The following is a 21933-nucleotide window of genomic DNA, read 5'->3' as shown; positions in this document are numbered from 1 at the left end:
TTCTAGGCAGAGGAGAGATGTACTCTGCCTCAGGTGCTCACAGGTGCCCTCTTGCTGCTGTGGGGAGAACTGACCTTTTTACTAGACGTAGTTGAGGGAAACAGTGTCCTCCCTACCTCCCATATAGCAGATCTTTTCAAGGTCAACGTGATGGGCATGGGACCTACTGAGAGGCAGCTCTAGGCCCGGTGAGTTTCCGCTACGTCTTGAACAGCCCTTGACTGACATCTGCTTAGCTGCAAATCAACCCCCGTCCCAGAAATCATTTCACTAAAGGAAGTAAAAGCACAACTGCATTTGGGCATGACAAATTTAATGTTTTCTTGTGGAGAAAAGAGCACATCTTCCCAAACTGGACATCAAGGAATTGCTACACAGAACCACATCCAGGATAGAAATGACCAGCCAGAGCCCGCTCAGTAGTGTAATTCAGAATTGTCAGGGAGGAGCCAGTAGGGGAATTATCGCTTTCACACTGAGACCACATTTTACCTTTTACTTGTTTTTTCTAAATGGAGTAGGAGAGAAAGATGCTAGAACGTGATCTTGGGAGGAGTTTCCCCGAGTCCTCCCAAAAAGAAGGAAAAAAACAGAACTCCAAACCGCTGTGGTCATGGCAACTTCCCACCAAAACTGCCCATGGAAACACAAGCGGCTAAAAGTGAGTGTTAAGAAGGAAGGCACTGGTAGGTGGATGGTCCTAGCTTCAATCCCTGGAGCTGGAGAGGGATTTTCCCATGGCCTTTGGTTTAATGTGTCTGTAAACTCAACAAACCTCCATTCCCCAGAGGTAATCTGCAAAAACATCAATTTCACCTAGAGACCATCTCCAATTAAACCTCACTCCCAAAGTCATTCAGTGTAACATTTGCCTTATTTTTAAAAGAAACAAATGTTCCCACATGAATCCCAGTCTTTGCGAGAATCCTGAGGCAGCCTCTCAGCTGCTACTTGAAGTTGAACTCTTGAAAAAATCTTATGTAAACAGAAAGCTGAGGCCCTGTCAGGAGCAGGATGTAGCCCAAACTTTCTTATCACACAGGAGATGACAGGTCAGCTCTGCCCTATTCAAGACAATCTGATCCACTTTTTTTTTTTTTTGACAGCAGTTTAGACACAATTGGCCAACAAAACCAGCCTGGCCAACATGGTGAAACCCTATCTCCAATAAAAATACAAAAATTAGCCAGGTGTGGTGGCAGGTACCTGTAGTACCAGATACTCAGGAGATGGAGACAGAAGAATTGCTTGAACCCAGGAAGTGGAGGATGCAGTGAGCCAAGATCACGCCACAGCATTTCTGCCTGGGCGGCAGAGCGAGACTCCATCTCAAAAAAAAAAAAACTTCAACAGTCCATATTGCATCTTAAGAAGTCTTTTTGAAGCTGCTTTAGTTTGACTTTAGTGTTAAAGCAACCAAAAAACTTTGTCTCCCGCCCACATTCTCAGATACCCTCACTTTGTGTGTTTATAGGATTTGTCCATTTCACCTCAGTCATCTAATTTGTTGGTATAAAGATACCCTCTGCTGGGTGTGATGGCTCACCCCTGTAATACCAGCACTTTAGGAGCCCGAGGCAAGTGGACCACCTGAAGTCAGGAGTCTGAAACCAGCCTCGCCAACGTGGTGAAACACGTTCTTTACTAAAAATATAAAATTTAGCTGGGTGTGCTGGCACGTGCCTGTAATTCTAGCTACTCAGGAGGCTGAGGCAGGAGAATCGCTTGAATCCCCGAGGTGGAGGTTGCAGTGAGCTGAGATCGTGCCACTGCACTCCAGCCTGGGCAACAAGAGTGAAACTCCGTCTCAAAAAACAAAAAACGAAAAACAAGGTACCCTCACTCCAAAGTTCTAAGGGTCGCCTCTGGTATGAAGTAACCGGGCCTCCCTAGAAATAAACCTAAACTGGAACCAGGCTTTCCCCCTTACACCTACCCCAGGGAAGAGGCTGAGCTCATGAAAGCTGCAGGAAGTTATTTTGGCTGCAGGGACTGGGAGGAGAGACATAGCCTCCGAAATGAAGTTGGGGCTCTGGGAACATAAAACCTCCGCTCAGCCATCCTCACAGTGCTGGTCCTATTAAGGGGTGTTGGTTAGTGTTGGTGAGGGAAAAAAAAAAAAAAAAAAGGTGCTGTGCCACCAGAGTTTGGAATTTGATGGGCAGAAAGTGTCTCTGAACTGGAGGTCAAGATGTAAATCTTCACACTGCACACATAACCTCTGAGCAGAAGCCCCCGCAGGTGGGGACTCCAGGACTCCAGCTTCATGGACTCCCTGGCACTGATCACAGCCCGTGGCCCCCATTCACATAAGGGCCTGCCACTCCCAGGCTGTCCAGAAAGTACAAGCAGTGGCAGCAGGTTACTCAACCCTATCTCCTCGCCCCTTCCGCCCAACCCCCAGCGTCCCCTAGAAGCGACCCCTAGTTTGAGGCTGCAGTGAGGTATGGTTGCACCACTGCACTCCAGCCTGGGCGACTGAGCGAGACCGTCTCAAAAAAAAGAAGTGACTCCTCCATTAGCAAAAATTGTCACATCCCCCAGCCCTGCCGATGACAAGGATTGGGAAATGGTCATCGCGTCTCAAAGGGCCCCCCTCAAGTGGGAGAAGCCCAGATGCTTGTATCAGAAAGCCGCCGACAACTGCCTGCTGCGGCTGGGTGCGTTGCTTCATTTCCTTCTCTAGCAGGATGAATGATTGGGCAAGAACTTGCTTAAAACACAACCAGTCAAACAGGGCCTGAGCAGGAAGGCCCAGGCTGCCGGCTCTGAGGTTAATTAACTTCTGGCAGAAAGCCCAGAGCGGGAGTGCTAGGGGTTGGGTGAGTCTCTGCCCCATCGAATGTGGTCCATAGTTCCAGAATTCAATTCAGGATCAGCGATGCAGTGAACACAGCAAAACAGTGGCAGGGTTGTGGGTAACGTGGATCTTGGGGGAAGCTTGGAAGGCACTTCTGGGGTCCCTGAAGCTGGGGATGCGGGGTTGAGGGGATCTGTCTCCCTGTCCCTCCTACAATGGGGAAAGGCTGCTTTAATGCTGCTTTTCCAAGTAGAGGGTATGCAGGGGTCAAAATCACCATCCCACCGTGGAGTCCAGAAAGTTTGTGGGGCAGGCTCAGAGACCAGCCTGCAGGACCTGAGAAAGAGGCGCTGCCTTCCCTTGATGGACTCCAAGAACCCACACTGTGCAAGGAAAAAGATGAATCGCCCTCCACCGGCTTGGGAATATCAGTCTGCCCAACCCAGAACAGACCTGGAAAATGGTTCTAAGCCAGAAGGCACCACGGATGCCCCTCCATCGGATGGGGTGGGACATGTCGCCCATGGCCACCTTCCTTAATGCACCCTGAAAAGCAGCAAGCTCAAGCATGCCAATGTCCCCGGACCCCCGCCTGCCATGCCGGGCTGAGTCCCCACGGTCTGCCGCCTCTCACCGGGGCTGCCTGAGCATCCTGGCAGCCATGGTGATGCAGTGAAGGAGCGAGCCATGCAGGAGCTGGGGGGCAGTTGACAGGAGGGAAGGGATTGCCCTGAGCTTGAGAATAACCACTGTGGCTCATGCCTCAATCACAGTCCCTGCCAAGGCAGGAGGGGGATAGGGGGGGTTGGGGCCATCTCTAGCAGCTGCAGCTGCTGGGCTGGGGGGCTGGAGCATCCCCCAGGGCCGGCCCTTTCCCGTTGCTGCCTGAGCTGGAGCTGGGTTCCAGGGACTCGTTCATCTTCTCACAGATGACATCTACCAGGCGCTCGAAGACCTGCTTCACATTGACATTCTCCTTGGCGCTGGCTTCAAAGAATTCGAAACCTGGATGAAAGTTAAGGTGGGGACACTTGTGAGACTCCCTAGGGGCACAGTATCAGCTGTGGCATCACAGAAACCTGGGTTATAAGCCTCATTCTGCCCTTTATCCTGCTGTGGGATCTTGGCTCAGTGCCTTTGCCACTTCAAGCCTCAGTTTGCTCCTCTGTAAAATGGGAACAATGATCCTACCAATGATAAAAATCTGTGACAAGCCAGGTGCAGGGGTTTATGCCTGTAATCCTATCACTAAGGGAAGCTAAGGTGGGAGGATCGCTTGAGGCCAGGAGTTCAAGACCAGCCTGGGCAACATAGCAAGGCTGTGTCTCTACAATAAATTGTTTAAAAAATTAGATGGGCAGCCAGGCGTGGTGGCTCATGCCTATAATCCCAGCACTTTAGGAGGCCGAGGAGGGCAGATCATTTGAGGTTGGTAGTTTAAGACCAGCCTGACCAATGTGGTGAAACTCTGTCTTTACTAAAAATACAAAAAATTAGCTGGGCATGGTGGCACACATCTATAATCCCAGCTACTTGGGAGGCTGAGGCAGGAGAAGTGCTTGAATATGGGAGGTGGAGGTTGCAGCGAGCTGAGATCATGCCACTACACTTCAGCCTGGGTGACAGAATGAGACTCTGTTTCAAAAAAAAGAAAAAAATTAGATGGGCATGGTGGCATTCACCTGCAGTCTCAGATACTTGTGAGGTTGAGACAGAAGAATCGCTTGAGCCCAGGAGGTCAAGGCTGCAGTGAGCCGTGGCTGTACCACGGCATCCCAGCCTGAGCAGTGGAGCAAGACCCTGTCTCTCTTTTTTTTTTTTTTTTTTTTTTTTAAGGACGAGGTTTCACCATGTTGGTCAGGCTGGTCTTGAACTCCCAACCTCAGGTGATCCGCCCGCCTTGGCCTCCAAAGTGCTTGGATTACAGGCGTGAGCCACTACGCCCAGCCTAGACCCTGTCTCAAAAACAAAACAAAACCAAGCCCTGCAGCCGCAGCCATGGCCTAAACAATCCTAAGAATCTCTTTGTCACAAGGCAGTGGCTGCAACAATCTAGGTAGGAGGGAACATGAAGAGTTCTGCTGCCCAGCAACCATGGCAGTTCCCACAGGTGGCTATAGTTCAGTCTCCACCCAATTTCTGCTACACAGAAAGGCATGGTCAGGAGACCCATCAAGTCACATTTTTCACTGCTTTTTTTAAAGAGCAACGGTTGGTCTCTCGCCGGGGGTGGTGGCACACGCCTGTAATCCCAGCACTTTGGGAGGACAAGGCAGGTGGATCATGAAGTCAAGAGAGGGAAACCATCCTGGCCAACACAGTGAAACCCTATCTCTACTAAAAATACAAAAATTAGCTGGGTGTGGTGGCGCATGCCTGTAGTCCCAGCTACTTGGGAGGCTGAGGCAGAAGAATGGCTTGAACCCAGGAGGCAGAGATTACAGTGAGCCGAGATCGCGCCACTGCACTCCAGAGCAAGACTCTGTCTCAAAAAAGAAAAAAAAGAGAAATGGTCTCTATTGCCTGGGCTGGAGTATAGTGGTGTGAACACAGCTCATTGCAGCCTCAACCTCCTGGGCTCAAGCGATCCTCCCGCCTTGGCCTCTGAGTAGCTGAGGCTATAGGTGTGCCCCACCATGCCCAGCTAATTTTTAACATTTGTATTTTGCAGAGGTGGGGGTCTCACTCACTATGTTGTGCAGGCTGATCTTGAGCCACCACACTGGGCTTCTTGCATCCTTTTTTTTTTTGAGATGGAGTTTTGCTCTGTTGCCCAGGCTGAGTGCAGTGGTGTGATCTCAGCTCACTGCAACCTCCACCTCCTGGGTTCAAGCGATTTTCCTGCCTCAGCCTCCCAAGTAGCTGGGACTATAGGTGTGTGCCACCATGCCTGGCTAATTGTTTTTTTTTTTTTTTTGTATTTTTAGTAGAGACGGGGTTTCACCGTGTTAGCCAGGATGGTCTCAATCTCCTGACTGTAATCTGCCTGACTTGGCCTCCCAAAGCACAGGCATTGCAGGCATGAGCCACCGTGCCCAGCCCCTGTATCCTTTTAAGGTTGCCTGAGGGTCTGCCTGAGACGAGTTGTCCCTGAATCTCCATGCAGCCCCACCTGCCACATTACCAAGGTAAGCCCGAAATTCAAACACCTGCTGCATTACACGTGACCCAGGGCAAGTGGGCCTGTCTTCCCTGTGCATCATGCTGCACTATCAAAATGGAATCATAATGAATCAGGTGTTTAATTATCCGTTTATGATCCGTCTCCGCTACTAGAAAGCCAGCTCCAGGCAGGCAGGATTTCCGTCCATGGCTGCACCCCAGTGCCTGACATGGAGAGGTTGCTTAGAAACTGTCTGCTGGCCGGGCGCGGTGGCTTACGCCTGTAATCCCAGCACTTTGGGAGGCCAAAGTGGGTGGATCATGAGGTCAGGAGTTCAAGACCAGCCTGGCCAACATGGTGAAACCCCATCTCTACTAAAAATACAAAAATTATCCAGGCATGGTGGTGGGCGCCTGTAATCCCAGCTACTCCAGAAGCTGAGGCAGGAGAATTGCTTGAACCCGGGAGGCAGAGGTTGCAGTGAACCAAGATTACATCATTGCACTCCAGCCTGGGCAACAGAACGAGACTCCGTCTCAAAAAAAAAGAAAAAAAGAAAAAAAAATGAAAAAGAAACTGTCTGCTGAATGATTGAATGAATGAATGGGTAAATGGATGAATAGCAGAGGCAGGGCATGAACTTAGATCTCCTACTGTGAGCCTAAAGATATCAAAGCCACCCCACTGACTTCCTGGGCAGATTTGGTGGTTTCCCTATCCACATGTGGCCTTGTCTCATACAATCAGTGTTCTTTATTTTTCTTTTTTTTGAGACTAGCTTTCACTCTTGTTGCCCAGGCTGGAGTGCGCTGGTGCAATCTCGGCTCACTGCAACCTCTGCCTCCTGGGTTCAAGTGATTCTCCTGCTTCAGCCTCCCAAGTAGCTGGGACTGCAGGCGTACACCACCATGCCAGGCTAATTTTTGTATTTTCAGTAGAAACGGGGTGTTACCATTTTTGCCAGGCTGGTATTGAACTCCTGACCTCATATGATCCGCCTGCCTCAGCCTCCCAAAGTGCCAGGATTACAGGTGTGAGCCACTGTGCTTATTTTTCTGATATTAATCAGGCATGGTGATGTGCACCTGTATTCCCAACTACTCGGGAGAATCACTTGAACCCAAAAGTTCAAGACCAGCATGGGTAACATATGGAGGGAGACCCTGTATCTAAAATAAATAAAAATTTTAAAAAGAAAAAGGGAAGATTTTTTTAAAAAAAAATATTATTCACTAGAGAAATTTACTGGAGAAACTAGAACTACAGGGAAGTATTGAGACAGCCTGTAATCCCAGTACTTTGGGAGACTGAGGCAGGTGGATCACCTGAGCTCAGGAGTTTGAGACTAGCCTGGCAACATAGCAAGACCCAGACTGTAAAGAAAATATAAAAATTAAGTTAGGCATGGTGGCTCGTGCCTGTAATCCCTTGGGAGGCCAAGGCAAGCAGATCGCATGAAGTCTGGACTTTAAGACCAACCTGGCTAACATAGTGAAACCCCATCTATACTAAAAATATAAAAATTAGCTGGGCATGGTGGTGCACGCCTGTGATCCCAGCTACTTCAGAGGCTGAAGCAGGAGGATCACTTGAACCTGGGAAGCAGAGGTTGCAGTGAGCTGAGACTGCACCACTGCACCCCAGCCTGGGTGACAGAAGGAGAATCTGTCTCAAAAAAAAAAAAGTGTCAGGTGTGGTGGCTCACATCTGTAATCCTAGCACTTTGGGAGGCCAAGGTGGGCTAATCACAAGGTCAGGAGTTCAAGACCAGCCTGGCCAATATGGTGAAACCCCATCTCTACTAAAAATACAAAAATTAGCTGGGCATGGTGGTGCATGCCTGTAATCCCAGCTATTTGGGAGGCTGAGGCAGAACAATCGCTTGAACCCAAGAGGCAGAGGTTATAGCAAGCCAAGATTGCACCACTGCACTCCAGCCTGGTGACAGAGTGAGACTCTGTCTAAAAAAAGAAAGAAAAAAAATTAGCCAGGCGTGGTGGCATGCGCCTGTAGTCCCACCTACTTGGGAGGCTGAGGTGGGAGGATGACCTGAGCCAGGGAAGTCGAGGCTGCAGAGAGCCAAGGTCATGCCATTGCACTCCAGCCTGGACAACAGAGTGAGATACTGTCTCAGAAGGAAAAGAAAAGAAAAGGAAAAAACAAGGAAGGCCGGGCGTGGTGGCTCACGCCTGTAATCTAAGCACTTTGGAGGCCAAGGCGGGTGGATCACCTGAGGTCGGGAGTTCAAGACCAGCCTGACCAACATGGTGAAACCCCCTCTTTAAAAAAAAAAAAAAAAGAAAAAAAGTAAAAAACAAAGAAAAGTACAGAGATCGAGATGAAAGTCATTTGTAGTCTTATCACATGGAAACAATTACTATTGGTGTTTTGCTATTTAGCTTTCTAGTCTTTATTCATCTTTTTTTTTTTTTTTTTTCTGACATGGAGTCTCACTTTGTCGCCAGGCTAGAGTGCAGTGGTTTGATCCCAGCTCACTGCAGCCTCCACCCCTGGATCCTGGATTCAAGTGATTCTCCTACCTCCGTCTTCCGAGAAGCTGGGACCACGGGCACGTGCCAGCACACCCAGCTAATTTTTGGATGATCTCGATCTCTTGCCCTTATGATCCACCGGCCTCAGCCTCCCAAAGTGCTGGGATGACAAGCATGAGCTACCAAGCTTTTTTTTTTTCTCATCCTTTTTTTCCTCTTTTTGAGACTGAGCCTCCCTCTGTTGCCCAGGCTGGAGTGCAGTGGCACGATCATAACTCACTGCAGCCTCGATTCTTAGGCTCAAGTGATCCTCCCACCTCAGTCTTCCAAGTAGCTGGGACTACAGTTGTGTGCCACCACACACAGCCAACTTTTGGTATTTTTTATAGGGGCGAGATTTCACCACGTTGCTCACGCTGGTCTCTAACTCCTAGACTCAAGTGATCCTTCTGCCTTGACCTCCTCAAGTGCCTGGATTACAAGCAAGAGCCACCATGCCCAGCCTTTAGTCTTTTTTTATATAAATATGTCGCTGGTGGGGTTAGGTTTGTAGGGGATGGGTGTGTGCACATGTATGTGTGTCTGGCTTTCTTTGTTCTACAAAATTGGGATCAGGTCAGGCGTGGTGGCTCATGCCTATAATCCTAGCACTTTAGGAGGCCAAGGCAGGCAGATCACCTGAGATTGCAAGTTTGAGACCAGCCTGACCAACATGGTGAAACCCCATCTCTACTAAAAATAAAAAATTAGCCAGGCATGGTGGCCTATGCCTGTAATCCCAGCTATTCCCAGCTGAACAGAATTGCTTGACCCTGGGAGGTAGAGGTTGCAGTGAGCCCAGATTGTACCACAGCACTCCAGCCTGGGTGACAAGACCAAAACTCCATCTCAAAAAAAAAAAAAAGGAATCAATTCTGTCTCCTGCTTTGTACTCCAATCTTCTTTTTGTGTGTATGTGATATGTGACACAGGCTCACTCCATCACCCAGGCTGGAGTGCAGTGGCGCAATCTCAGCTCATTGCAACCTCTGTCTCCCAGGTTCAAATGATTCTTATACCTCAGCTTTCCAAGTAGCTGGGAGTACAGGCATGTGCCACCACGCCCAGCTAATCTTTGTATTTTTGGTAGAAACAGGGTTTCACTATGTTGGCCGGTCTCAAACTCCTGACGTCAAGTGATCTGCCCACCTCAGCCTCCCAAAGTGCTGGGATTACAGGCATGAGCCGCCACACCCAGACTGTACTATTATGTGTTAAACATAACAACAGAAAGTGAGAATCTCACCTTACCCCAAGATCCCAGATACGATCTGCAAGTAGGTATGGGAAACATCTACAAGTATTCTGGCCCGTGGCAGGCATAACCCACTTCACCACTCCCAGGCTACCTGGGGCTCCAGAGCCCCGCCCCATACAACAAAGACCCAGTTTCTCCAACAAAGCAATGGCAAGAATAAAAGGGGAAAGGGATGGTTATAGCTCAGAGGTCAGCAAACCTCCTCTGCCAAGGGCCAGATCATAAATATTTTAGGCTTTCTGGGTCATATGGTCTCTGTCTCAATTACTCAGTTCTGCACTTGAAGCACAAAAGCAACCACAGACAATGCATCAATAAATAGGCATCAGCTGGGAACGGGCGTGAGCTCACTCCTGTGATCCCAGCACTTTGGGAGGCGAAGGTGGGAGGATTGCTTAAGACCAAGAGTTCAAGATCAGCCCAGGAACATGGCAAGACCTATCTCTTAAAAACATTTTTTTTTTTTTTGAGACGGAATCTCACTCTGTTGCCCAGGCTGTAGTGCAATGTCACAATCTCAGCTCACTGCAACCTCTGCCTCCAGGGCTCAAACCACTCTCCTGCCTCAGCCTCCTGACTAGCTGGGATTACAGGCGTTCCCCACCACTCCTGGAGAATTTTTTTTGTGTTTTTAGTTGAGGCGGGTTTCACCATGTTGGCCAGGGTGATGTTGATCTTCTGAAATGATCCACCCACCTTGGCCCCCCAAAGTGCTGGGATTACAGGCATGAGCCACCATGCCTGGCCATTTTTTTTTTTTTTTTGAGATGGAGTTCCCCTCTGTTGCCCAGGCTAGAGTGCGTGATGAAATCTCGGCTCACTGCAACCTCCGACTCCCAGGTTTAAGCAATTCTCTTGCCTCAGCCTCCTGAGTAGCTGGGATGATAGGTGACCACCAAAACGCCCAGCTAATATTTTTGTATTTTTAGTAGAAAGAGGTTTTTCCATGTTGGCCAGGCTGGTCTCCAACTCCTGAACTCAGGTGATCTACCCACCTCGGCCTCCCAAAGTGCTGGGATTACAGGTGTGAGCCACCGCGCCCAGGCAATTTTTTTTTTTTTTTAAATTAGGCAAGTGTGTGGAGTACACTTGTAGTCCCAACTACTGGGGAGGCTGAGGTGGGAGGGTTGCTTGAACCTAGGAGTTGGAGGCTACATTGAGCTATGATTGTACCACTGCACTCCAGCCTGAGCACCAGAGAGAGACCTTGTCTCAAAAACATAAACAATAAATTAAAAAAGTAAATGGTACAGCTGTGTCTCAGAAAAACTTCATTTATAGATACAAATTTGAATTTCATATAAGTTTCACATGTCATAAGACATTTTTTTCAACCACTTAAAAATGTAAAAACTGGGCCGGGTGTGGTGGCTCATACCTGTAATCCCAGCACTTCGGGAGGCCCAGGTGGGTGGATCATGAGGTCAGGAGTTTGAGATCAGCCTGGCCAACATGTTGAAACTCATCTCTACTAAAGATACATAAAACTAGCCAGGCGTGGTGGCAGATGCCTGTAATCCCAGCTACTCAGGAGACTGAGGCAGGAGAATCACTTGAACCTGGGAGGCAGAGGTTACAGTCAGCCAAAATCCAGTCATTGCATTCCAGCCTGGGTGACAGAGCTAGACTCTGTCTCAAAAAAAAAAAAAAAAAAAAAAAGTAAAAACCAACCAGGTGCAGTGGCTCATGCCTATAATCCCAACACTTTGGGAGGCTGAGGTGGGCCAAGTGCTTGAGCCCAGGAGTTCACGACCCGCCAGTGCAACATGGTGAGACCTTGTCTCTACAAAAAAATTAAAAATTAGCCGGTGTGCTGGCTTATACTAGTAGTCATAGCTACCTGGGAGGCTGAGGCAACAGGATCGCTTGAACCCAGGAGTCCGAGGCTGCAGAGAGCCTTGAACTTATTTTGTGGAGTTGGGGTCTCACTATGTTGCCCAGGCTGGTCTCCAACTCCTGGGCTCAAGCAATCCTCCCTCCTCAGACTCCCAAAGTGGTGGGATCACACCACTGTACTCCGGCCTGGGTGAAAGGGTGAAGCTCTGTCTCTATTATTTCAACAACAACGACAACAAAACAGCTGGAGTTACATAGCGAAGTGATCGTAGACAAAGGGCTGGATGTCAAGGGTTTGCTTCTCAATGCTCTAGGAAAAAAGGAAAAGTATTTTGAAGGAATAGATGATTCCAGATTGATTAAATGTTGAGATTTAATTAAGCTGAATCAGGTTTTATGGAAGTGTATTATACGTTCATTTCTACTTGTGAATGTATTTGAACATTTTTTTTTTTTTTTGAGATGGAGTCTCGCTCTGTAGCCCAGGCTGGAGTGCAGTGGCTTAATCTCGGCTCACTGCAACCTCTGCCTCCTGGGTCCCGGTTCCAGCAATTCTCCTACCTCAGCCTCCCAAGTAGTTAAGATTATGGGAACGAGCCACCACACCCAGCTAATTTTTGTATTTTTTGGTAGAGACGGGGTTTCACCATGTTGGCCAGGCTGGTCTTGAACTCCTGACCTTGTGCTCCACCTGCCTCAGCCTCCCAAAGTGCCAGGATTACAGGTGTGAGCCACCGTGCCTGACCTGTTTTTTTTTTTTTTTTTTTGGAGACAGAGTTTTGCTCTTGTTGCCCAGGCTAGAGTACAATGGCACAATCTCGGCTCACTGCAACCTCCAGGTTCAATTGATTCTCCTGCCACAGCCTCCCGAGTAGCTGGGATTACAGGCATCTGCCACTATGCCCCGCTAAGTTTTTTGTATTTTTAGTAGAGACAGAGTTTTGCCATGTTGGCCAAGCTGGTCTTGACTCTGGAAGTCAGGTGATCCATCTGCCTCAGCTCCCCAAAGTGTTGGGATTACAGTTGTAAGCCACCACGCCTGGCCACAATTAAAGTTTTATTGGTGGGTGTGGGGGTTAAAAAAATAAATAAAATAAAGTTTTATTGGCAAACAGTCACACCCATTCATTTATGCATCGTCTGTGGTTGCTCTCAAGCAGAGTTGAGTAGTTGCCACAGAGAGCATGTGGCCAAAAATATTTACTATTTGGCCTTTTAAGAAAAGGTTTGCTGACCTCTGGACTAAAGGAAGCAGTCGTATCCACTATTTTGCTGTTTGGTTTTTCTGCTTCGACAGAGACATTACCGTATCAAAACATAAAGAATGACAGGGTGTGGTGGCTCATGCCTGTAATCCCAGCTTTGGGAGGCCAAGGTGAGCGGATCACCTGTCAGGAGTTCGAGACCAGCCTGGCCAACATGGCAAAACCCCATTCTACTGAAAATACAAAAATTAGTTAGGCATGATGCGTGCACCTGTAATTCCAGATATTCAAGAGTGAGACTCCATCTCAACAACAACAACAAACCATGAAGAACATTCCCTCAGCCAGGTGTGGTGGCTCGCCCCTGCAATCCCAGCACTTTGGGAGGCCAAGGAGGGAGACTTGAGGCCAGGAGGCTGGGCAACATAGCAAGACCCTGTCTCTACAAAAAATAAAAATAAAGAACATCCTCATCCTTTTCCACAGCTGCATAGTATTCCACTATGTGAATATACTTTATGTCCACTTGGTTCCCCAACTGTGAGACATCTAGGGAGGGATCATAGGTTTCACTTTTACTAACTTTTTTATTTTTATTTTTTTTTGTATTTTTAGTAGAGATGTGGTTTCACCATGTTGGCCAGGCTAGTCTCGAACTCCTGGCCTCAGGTGATCCACCTGCCTCAGCCTCCCAAAGTGCTGGGATTATAGGTGTGAGCCACTGCACCCAGCTGATTTCACTTTTACTAACACTGCTGCCACACTATACACACTACATCCCACATGAGTGAGGATATCTATAGGATCAGTTTCCAGAAATGGTTTTGCTGGGTTCCCCGGGCATAGGCAGTGGGGTAGTGGGAGTTCCTGTGCATGGATCCCCTGAAATTAAACAGCAAAGGTGGTGTACATATGGGTATTTTCCTGGGCAGATCCTCAAAGGGTCAGCGACTGGGTTGGACCCTGAATCTGAGGATGGGGATGAGGGTTTGGTTCTGGGAGACCCAGGGCCTGTGGCCCAGGCTGGGCACTAACCCAGGTCATCGGCGAGCCTCCGGCCATCCTCAGCAGGCACAACACGTTCGTCCTCCAGGTCACACTTGTTCCCCACCAGGATGACCTGGGCATTGTCCCAGGAGTAGGTCTTGATTTGCGTGGCCCTGCAGAGTTACCAGTCATGAGCCATCAGCCTGGGGGGGTTAGGGGTCAGAGGAGAGGGCAAAGATCAGGGGTCCGTGGTCAGCAAGCACTCACCAGTCCTGTACAGCGGCAAAGGATTCCTGGTTGGCGACGTCATACATGAGCAGGAAGCCCATGGCTCCCCGGTAGTAGGCTGTGGTGATGGTACGGTAGCGCTCCTGGCCTGCTGTGTCCTGGACAAACGGCAGTGACAGTTGGCTGGGAACCTGTTTCCCTGTCCACCCCTGTCTGAGAGAGGCACTGCCCTGTGCTCACAGCCCTGTCTTATGGGGGAGACACAGACCCGCTTGCACAACCTCCGGTCTGATAGAGAATACACAGACCCTGCCCTCATAGCCCCAGTCTGATGGGGGAGGCATGGATTCATTCTCAAGGGACCTCCCCAGTCTGATGAGGAAGAGACTTGGACTTGCCCTTGAGGGGTTCCAAGTCTCAGGGGTCACAGACTTATAAGCCCCTTTGACCTCAACTCTAAGAACCAACTTCAGCCAGGTGTGGTGGCTCATGCCTGTAATCCCAGCACTTTGGAAGGCTGTGGCGGGCGGATCACAAGGTCAGAATTCGAGACCTGGCCAATATGATAAAGTCCCGTCTCTGCTAAAAAAACACAAAAATTAGCCAGGCGTGGTGGCAGGCACCTGTAGTCTCAGTTACTCGGGAGTCTGAGGCAGGAGAATTGGTTGAACCCAGGAGGTTGCAGTCAGCCTAGATCACGCCACTGCACTCCAGCCTGGGTGACAGAGTGAGACTCCGTCTCCAAAAAAAAAACCAACTTAACAACTGCAAGTAAGAACCCACTGGGCCAGATGGTACCATCTTGATAGGGCACCTTGGTACTCTTGCTACCATGATTGTTACCAGCGACTGAGTTGGGAGAGGGGGCTGGGTGTAGCTCTGCAGACCAGGCTGGTTCAATGGGGATCCCAGGAGTCCCCTCTAAGATGGTACCCAAAACTCCTTCCCATTGGTCACCAGCCCCTGGGAACTTTTTTTTTTTTTTGAGATGGAGTCTCACTCTGTCACCCAGGCTGGAGTGCAGTGGCATGATCTCTGCTCACTACAACCTCCGCCTCCCAGGTTCAAGCGATTCTTCTGCCTCAGCCTCATGAATAGCTGGGACTATAGGTGCGTGCCACCATGCCTGGCTAATTTTTGTATTTCTAGTAGAGACGGGGTTTCGCCATGTTGACCAGGCTGGTCTAAAACTCTGACCTCGTGATCCACCCGCCTCAGCCTCCCAAAGTGCTGGGATTACAGGTGTGGGCCACTGTGCCCAGCCCTTTCTTTTTTTTTATTTTAATAAATGGGGTCTTGCTCTGTCACCCAGGCTGGAGTGCAGTGGTGCAGTCATAGTTCACTGCAGCCTCAACTCCTGGGCTCAAGCAATGCTCCCGCGTCAGCCTCCTGAGTAGCTGGGACTACAGGCAGGAGCTACCATGCTGGGCTAATTTTTACATTTTTTGTAGAGATGAGATCTCACTATGTCTCACTATGAGGCTGGTCTGGAACTCCTGGGCTCAAGTGATCCTCCACCTCGGCCTCCCAAGTGTTGGGATTACAGGCGCGAGCCACCATGCATAGTATTACCAGTAATTTGAACTTTTTTTTTTTTAAACAGAGTCTCACTCTGTCGCTAGGCTGGAGATCGTACAGTGGTGCGATCTCAGCTCACTACAACCTCCACCTCCTTGGTTCAAACAATTCTCCTGCGTAGCTCCTGAGTAGCTAGGACTACGGCCATGTGCCACCATGCCCAACTAATTTTTTTTTTTTTTTTTTTTTTTTTGAGACGGAGTTTCGCTCTTGTTACCCAGGCTGGAGTGCAATGGCGCGATCTCGGCTCACCGCAGCCTCCGCCTCCTGGGTTCAGGCAATTCTCCTGCCTCAGCCTCCTGAGTAGCTAGGATTACAGGCACGTGCCACCATGCCCAGCTAATTTTTTGTATTTTTAGTAGAGACGGGGTTTCACCATGTTGACTAGGATGGTCTCGATCTCTTGACCTCATGATCCACCCGCCTCGGCCTCCCAAAGTGCTGGGATTACAGGCTTGAGCCACCACGCCCGGCCTAATTTTTGTATTTTTAGTAGAGATGGGGGTTTCACCATGTTGGCCAGGCTGGTCTCAACTTCTTGACCTTGTGATCCACCCACCTCGGCCTCCCAACGTGCTGGGATTACAGACGTGAGCCACTGCGCCCGGCCTCAAACATGTTTTAGGTTAGTATCGTCTTCCCAGTCAGACCCAGGAACAATACTGTCTCCCTCAGAGTCCCCTCGACCAGGGCAGAGCATGTCCTCTCTCACCTCTCATCCTGATAAATTCACCTAGTAGATAATTCCCCCTCATTCTTCACACCTGTCCTAAGTACACATCCCAACTCGGGGCTACATCTCCTCACTTGAGAACCTTCCCCATAGCCAGAAGAACTCTCCAGTGAGGCCAGGTGCAGGGGCTCATGCCTGTAATCCCAGCACTTTGGGAGGCCGAGGTGGGTGGATCACCTGAGGTCAGGAGTTCGAGACCAGCTTGGCCAACATGGTGAAACCTTGTTTCTACTAAAAATACAAAAATTAGCTGGGTGTGGTGGCTCACGTCTATTATCCCAGCTACTCAGGTGGCTGAGGTAGGAGGTGTATGGGAGGTTACACCAATAATAGCTCCTGTGGATTGCTTGAACCCAGGAGACAGAGGTTGCAGTGAGCCAAGATCCCACCACTGTAGTCCAGCCTGGGTGACAGAGACTCCACCTCCAGAAAAAAAAAAAAAAATAGAGCCCTCCAATGAACTTCCCTGGACGGACCCCACCCCCAACCCACAGCCAGCCTCCTGGCCTACCCAGATCTGCAGCTTGATCCTCTTGTCATGGCGGTAGACGGTCTTGACCTTGAAGTCGATGCCCACGGTGCTGACGAAGGCAGGCGTGAAGGAGTCATCCGCGTAGCGGAACAGAAAGGACGTCTTGCCCACGCTGCTGTTGCCGATCAGCAGCAGTTTGAACATATAGTCAAAGTTCTGATCTGCTGCATCCCGTGGGCCTGCTGGGGGGTCTCCAGCTGATGCCATCTTGGCCTGAGCCTCCTAGGACAGGGAGGCCTGAAATACTCGGAGAGGGGAGACGGGCGTCCTGCAGGGGAATCAAACACCAATAATAGCTCCTGTGGATGCACCAGGGCTGGATTCAAATCTCAGCTCAGTCATTTGGAAGCCACGTGATGCTGGATGCATCACTTGCTCCCTCTGGACCGCAGTTTCCTCTTCGGCAAAATGGGATGTTTGTCATAGTCCCTTCCTGAAAGAGTAGTTGGTTGTGAGCCTAAAATGAGTTTCTTTCTTCTTTTTTTTTAGAGACAAGGTCTCGCTCCGTTGCCTGAGGCTGAAGGGCACTGGCATTATCATAGCTCACTGCAGCCTTGACCTCCTGGGCTCAAGCAATATTCCTGTCTCAGCCTCCCAATTAGCCGGGAATACAGGCATGCCTCCACATCGGGCTAATTAAAAAAAATATATATTGTTTCCTATGATCCGTGAAATATATATATATATATATATATATACATACATACATATCAGTTTTGTTTTGTTTTGAGACAGAGTCTTGCTCTGTCACCAGGCTGGAGTGCAGTGGCACGATCTTGGCTCACGGCAGCCTCCGCCTCCTAGGTTCAAGCAATTCTCCTGCCTCAGACTCCAGAGTAGCTGGGATTGCAGGTGCCCGCCACCATGCCCAGCTAATTTTTGTATTTTTAGTAGAGACAGGCTTCACCATGTTGGTCAGGCTGGTCTCGAATTCCTGACCTTGTGATCTGCCCACCTCAGCCTCCCAAAGTGCTGGGATTACAGGTGTGAGCCACCAGATTCAGCTTAAAAAATATTTTTTTGTAGAGATGGGGTCTCGCTATGTTGCTCACGCTGGTTTCAAACTCCTCTGCTTAAGCAATCCTTGGGCCTCAGCCTTCCAATGTGCTGGGATTACAGGCACGAGCCACCACACCCGATCTAAAATGTGTTTCTTTATTCATTCAACAAATGCTTACTCTGTGCCAGGTCCTGTTCTCCGTGGAGATGCAGCTGTGACAAGAAAAAGTCCACCCTCGGGCAGTCATGTTCCTTCCAGTGGGAAGATATTAACACACATAACGGTCATTAGACAGTGTGTGGTATACAGCTGGGGCACCAAAAATGTGACTGCCGTTTAATCTTTACACTCTATGGCATAATTGAGTCTTTATTGGGCTGGAGGGTGGGGAGACCCTTCCTGTCTGGAGACCCAGAGGCCTGGCAAAGGGTTCGAGTTCAGGGCCGAGGGTAAGGGGCTCTGGCCGCTGAAGAACTACACTCTGGAGAAGGCGCAGGTGTGGACTTTGCCCCAGCGTGTGCAGCTGGTGTGGCCCAGGTGTAAGCTGGGGTAGGGTGGGGTGGGGGGAGGACGTGCCAACTGGATAAGCTGGATAGAGCCCCCGATTAAGGCTTAGGTGTTGACTTTGGCAGGTGTCAGCCACTGGGGCACCCGCCCTCCCCCAACTTATGCCAAATATAACCCCTTCTCTAAGTTCCAGGGGGAAGGGGTTTTCTATGTACACAGCCCAGGTTTAAAGGCCAGTTCTACCCCCTCAATGGGTACTGCCATTTTCTATTTGTCAAAGGGGCTGGGCCTGTCTCCTTCTGCCCAAGGCTGACTCACTCCAGCCCCAGTCCACGGAGGCAGGAATGAGGGTCCTACATCCAGGAAGCCATCCCAGCCCTCTCATTAACACAACCCCACCACCACGACCACCGCTGCGCACCACTGGTCTTTCCAGGCAATCTCTCCCAGGCCTGGGCTGCTTGAATCTGCCCACACTCCAACATGCTGCTTCAGCCAGGTCCAGGGTGCTCCCTCAACCCTCATAACCTCTCCCAGGCATCAGTTTCCCCAGTTGTCTATGGCTGATGCAGGAACCCCATAGAGAGGCTGGGCAGAGGCTGAGAAAACCCTGGCAAACCTATTTCTCAACCGCCTTTGGGGCTTTTTTCCACTTTAAACGAGGACCTAATTGGCCCCACCCCGTGTTCCAGGAGAACGAGTCTGAGGAAGGGAAGAGGCAGGAAACCTTTTCCCACGCAGGGCAGGGCCTCAAGCCTGGGGTCCCCACCTCCCCCAGCCTCAGCTCCCCTGTCAGTCGGTCCTGCCTCATTCTAACCGTCTGCCGACCCTCCCTCATGCCTAGCCCCGGGGGGCTCGCCTGTCTCCCCCTTCATTAGATTTGGGGCGCCCCAGCCAGTGCAGGTGGCTCGGGAACTTCCCCCATCACCATATGGTCCCAACGCCTGTCCCCAGCCGGGCTCTCTGCCCCGCCCGCGCCCCATCAGCGCTTCCCAAGTGCCCAGCTGGGTGGGGGCGAGAGCAGAGGCGTTTCCCGCAGCCCCGCCTTTGTTCTCCAGGCCCCCCACCCTTCCCCCCAAACCCCTGTACCCCACAGACCTGCTCGAATGTAGAGGGGCGGGGCGGGCTGCGCTTCTTCCCAGGAGTTGCCTCTCGTATGGGGCGCCGCCCGCAGGAAATCAGCCGGTGGACTCGCTGCGGCCTGGCCTTGGCCGAGACCCCCGCCCCGCAGCCGCCGAAGCCCGCAGCCTGCAGCCACCCGGATCCTGCGCGGGCTCCGCCCAGGAGGCAGAGGAGGGGCCGTTCCCGGAGCGGGGGGTGGGGGAGGACCGAGCGGGGCCGAGTCTTGGGCGGGGCTTGCCGAAAGCGGGTGGGCGGGGCTGGAAGCTGCACCGAGCGTCTAGAGCCCGCCCTAGCCCAGCAGCATCTCATTTTTCCCAACTGCGTGTAAACAGCTCCTTCTATGCCCACGGCTGTTAAAAGCATGGAGTCTGGGACCTAGTTCGAGTCCCAGTTCCACCACTTTGTAATCTTGTGACTTTGGAGGCGTTACTTGACCTCTTTGAAGAGCGTTAATTTCCCCGTCCGTCAAAAAGCTCACAGCAAGAGTACCCAACCTCACTGAGTTGTGGGAGGATTATGATCTGAGTTAGTGTTTGTCAAGTGCAATGCCGGCCCTAAAGTAGGCTAGGGCAGGCGCAGTAGCCTGTAGTACCAGCAGTTTGGGAGGATGAGGCAGGAGAATCACTTGAGGCCAGGAGTTTGAGACTAGCCTAGGCATCATAAGGAGACCTCATCTCTACTAAAAATAACAAAAATTAGCCAGGTTTGGTGGTGTGTGACTGTAACCCCAGCTACTTGGGAGGCTGAGATGGGAGGATTGCTTGAGCTGAAGAGATTGAGGCTGCAGTGAGCCATAATTGTGCCACAGCACTCCAGCCTTGGCAACAGAGCAAGACCCTGTTTCAAATAAATAAATAAAAATAAATGAGAGCTGGGCTCAGTGGTTTATGCCTGCAATCCCAGCACTTTGGAAGGCCGAGGCGGGTGGACCACTTGAGTTCAGGAGTTCAAGACCACCCTAGCCAACATAGAAAAACACCAACTCTACAAAATAAAAAATACAAAATTAGCTGGGCATGGTGGTGCGTGCTTGTAATCCCAGCTACTTAGGATGCTGAGGCAGGGGAATTGCTTGAGCCCGGGAGGTGGAGGTTAAAGTGAGCTGAGATTGTGCCACTGCACTCCAGCCTGGACGACAGAGCGATATTCTGCCTCAAAAAATAATAATAATTAAAAAGTAAATGAGGCTAGGCACGTTGTCTGATGCCTGTGATAGCAAACTTTGGGAGGCTGAGGCAGGAGGATTGCTTAAGCTCAAGGGTTCAAGGCCAGCCTCGGCAATATAAAGAGATCCTGAATCTACAAAAAATTTTTTTTAACTAGCTGGCCATGGTGACACACACATGTAGTCTTAGCTAGTCAGGAGGCTGAGGCAGGAGGATTGCTTGAGCCTGTGAGAGAGAGGCTTCAGTAGGCTATGATTGTGCCACTGCCCTCCAGCCTGGGCGACAAGGCAAGACCTTATCTCTAAATACAGAAAAAAATAAAGTGGGTTGGATCTCTCTGTGAAATACTCAGGCTTTGCTGGTGTTGGAATTCCAGCAACTTCACCTCACTCAATTTGCTGAACCTCTGAACCCGCACTGCCTTATGGTAACAAAAGTAGCTGCCCCAAGAGCTGCCACGTGGATGAATGGGGATGAAGTGGGTTAGTTAGGAGGCACTGGGTTATGCTTAGTAACAAGCACCCCCAAGACTTCATGGGCCCAACAGCTAAGGTTTGGTTCCCATGATGGTGGTTTTGTGGAGAGAAAATGCAGCAAATTATGCACTGTTTTGCAGCACTTCTCCTTGGAAGGGGTACATGCCACCTCTGCTCACATTTCATTGGTCAAAGCAAGTCACATGGCCACCCCAATGTCATTGGGGTAAGAAATGATTGTACTCTTGGATCAGAACCATCTGGGGCTGGTGGCATGTACCAGTAGTCCCAGCTACTTGGGAGGTTGAGGTGGGAGGATTGCTTGAGCTCAGGAGTTGGAGGCTGCAGTGAGCTATCATGCCACTGCGCTCCTGACTGGGTGACAGAGTGAGACCCTACGTTAAAAACAAGACAGAATGCCGGGTGCAGTGGCTTATGCCTGTAATCCCAGCACTTTGGGAGGCTGAGGTGGGTGGATCACCTGAGGTCGGGAGTTCAAGACCAACCTGACCAACATAGAGAAACGCCATCTCTACTAAAAATACAAAACTAGCTAGGCATGGTGGCACGTGCCTGTAATCCCAGCTACTTGGGAGGCTGAGGCAGAAGAATCACTTGAACTCAGGAAGCAGAGGTTGCGGTGAGCCGAGATTGCATCGTTGCACTCCAGCCTGGGCAACAAGAGCAAAACTCCATCTCAAAAAAAAAAAGACAAAACAAATAATACATGATATATCAGTGGTTAACAACATGTCTGGTATACAGCCGGTGCTCAGTAAATGGGCATCATTATAGGAGAGACTTACAGGCTGCAATGCCTGATACTCCAAATCATCATGCTTCATGAATGGGGAAACTGAGGCCCTCGGCT

The 21933-nt window shown here is 50.2% G+C and overlaps 1 protein-coding gene across 2 annotated transcripts; it reads right to left on the bottom strand.

Annotated features, from left to right (window-relative positions):
* Positions 1–280: 280 nt before the first annotated feature.
* Positions 281–19610, bottom strand: RAB3D (RAB3D, member RAS oncogene family). 2 transcript variants are annotated; one of them, XM_032251722.1, is made up of 5 exons: positions 19397–19610; positions 16771–17059; positions 13988–14106; positions 13769–13893; positions 281–3805 (listed from the first exon to the last, which is right to left on the bottom strand). In XM_032251722.1, exons 2-5 carry the CDS (start codon positions 16996–16998, stop codon positions 3618–3620), a joined length of 660 nt encoding a protein of 219 aa, XP_032107613.1. In that variant the 5' UTR covers positions 16999–17059; positions 19397–19610; the 3' UTR covers positions 281–3617. The 2 variants fall into 2 exon arrangements, with proteins under 2 accessions (XP_032107613.1, XP_032107612.1); XM_032251721.1 differs by having other exon boundaries at positions 16771–17224; positions 19397–19594.
* Positions 19611–21933: the final 2323 nt, after the last annotated feature.

The sequence above is a fragment of the Sapajus apella genome, unplaced genomic scaffold, assembly GCF_009761245.1.
Source record: "Sapajus apella isolate SASKATOON/1434 unplaced genomic scaffold, GSC_monkey_1.0 scaffold77, whole genome shotgun sequence".
In the NCBI taxonomy this organism is placed as follows: domain Eukaryota; kingdom Metazoa; phylum Chordata; class Mammalia; order Primates; family Cebidae; genus Sapajus; species Sapajus apella.
Note: the sequence above shows the minus strand (reverse complement) of the source record. Positions and strands in the feature narration are given on the sequence as shown.

What these genes read in the sequence shown, in the direction of transcription:
- RAB3D (XM_032251722.1), bottom strand. Translation starts at nt 16,998, where the DNA reads ATGGCATCAGCTGGAGACCCCCCAGCAGGCCCACGGGATGCAGCAGAT. An exon ending in GGATCAAGCTGCAGATCTGG is followed by an intron (nt 14,107 to 16,770) that starts GTAGGCCAGGAG and finishes CCGTTTGTCCAG; the next exon opens with GACACAGCAGGCCAGGAGCG. An exon ending in TTTGCCGCTGTACAGGACTG is followed by an intron (nt 13,894 to 13,987) that starts GTGAGTGCTTGC and finishes GTAACTCTGCAG; the next exon opens with GGCCACGCAAATCAAGACCT.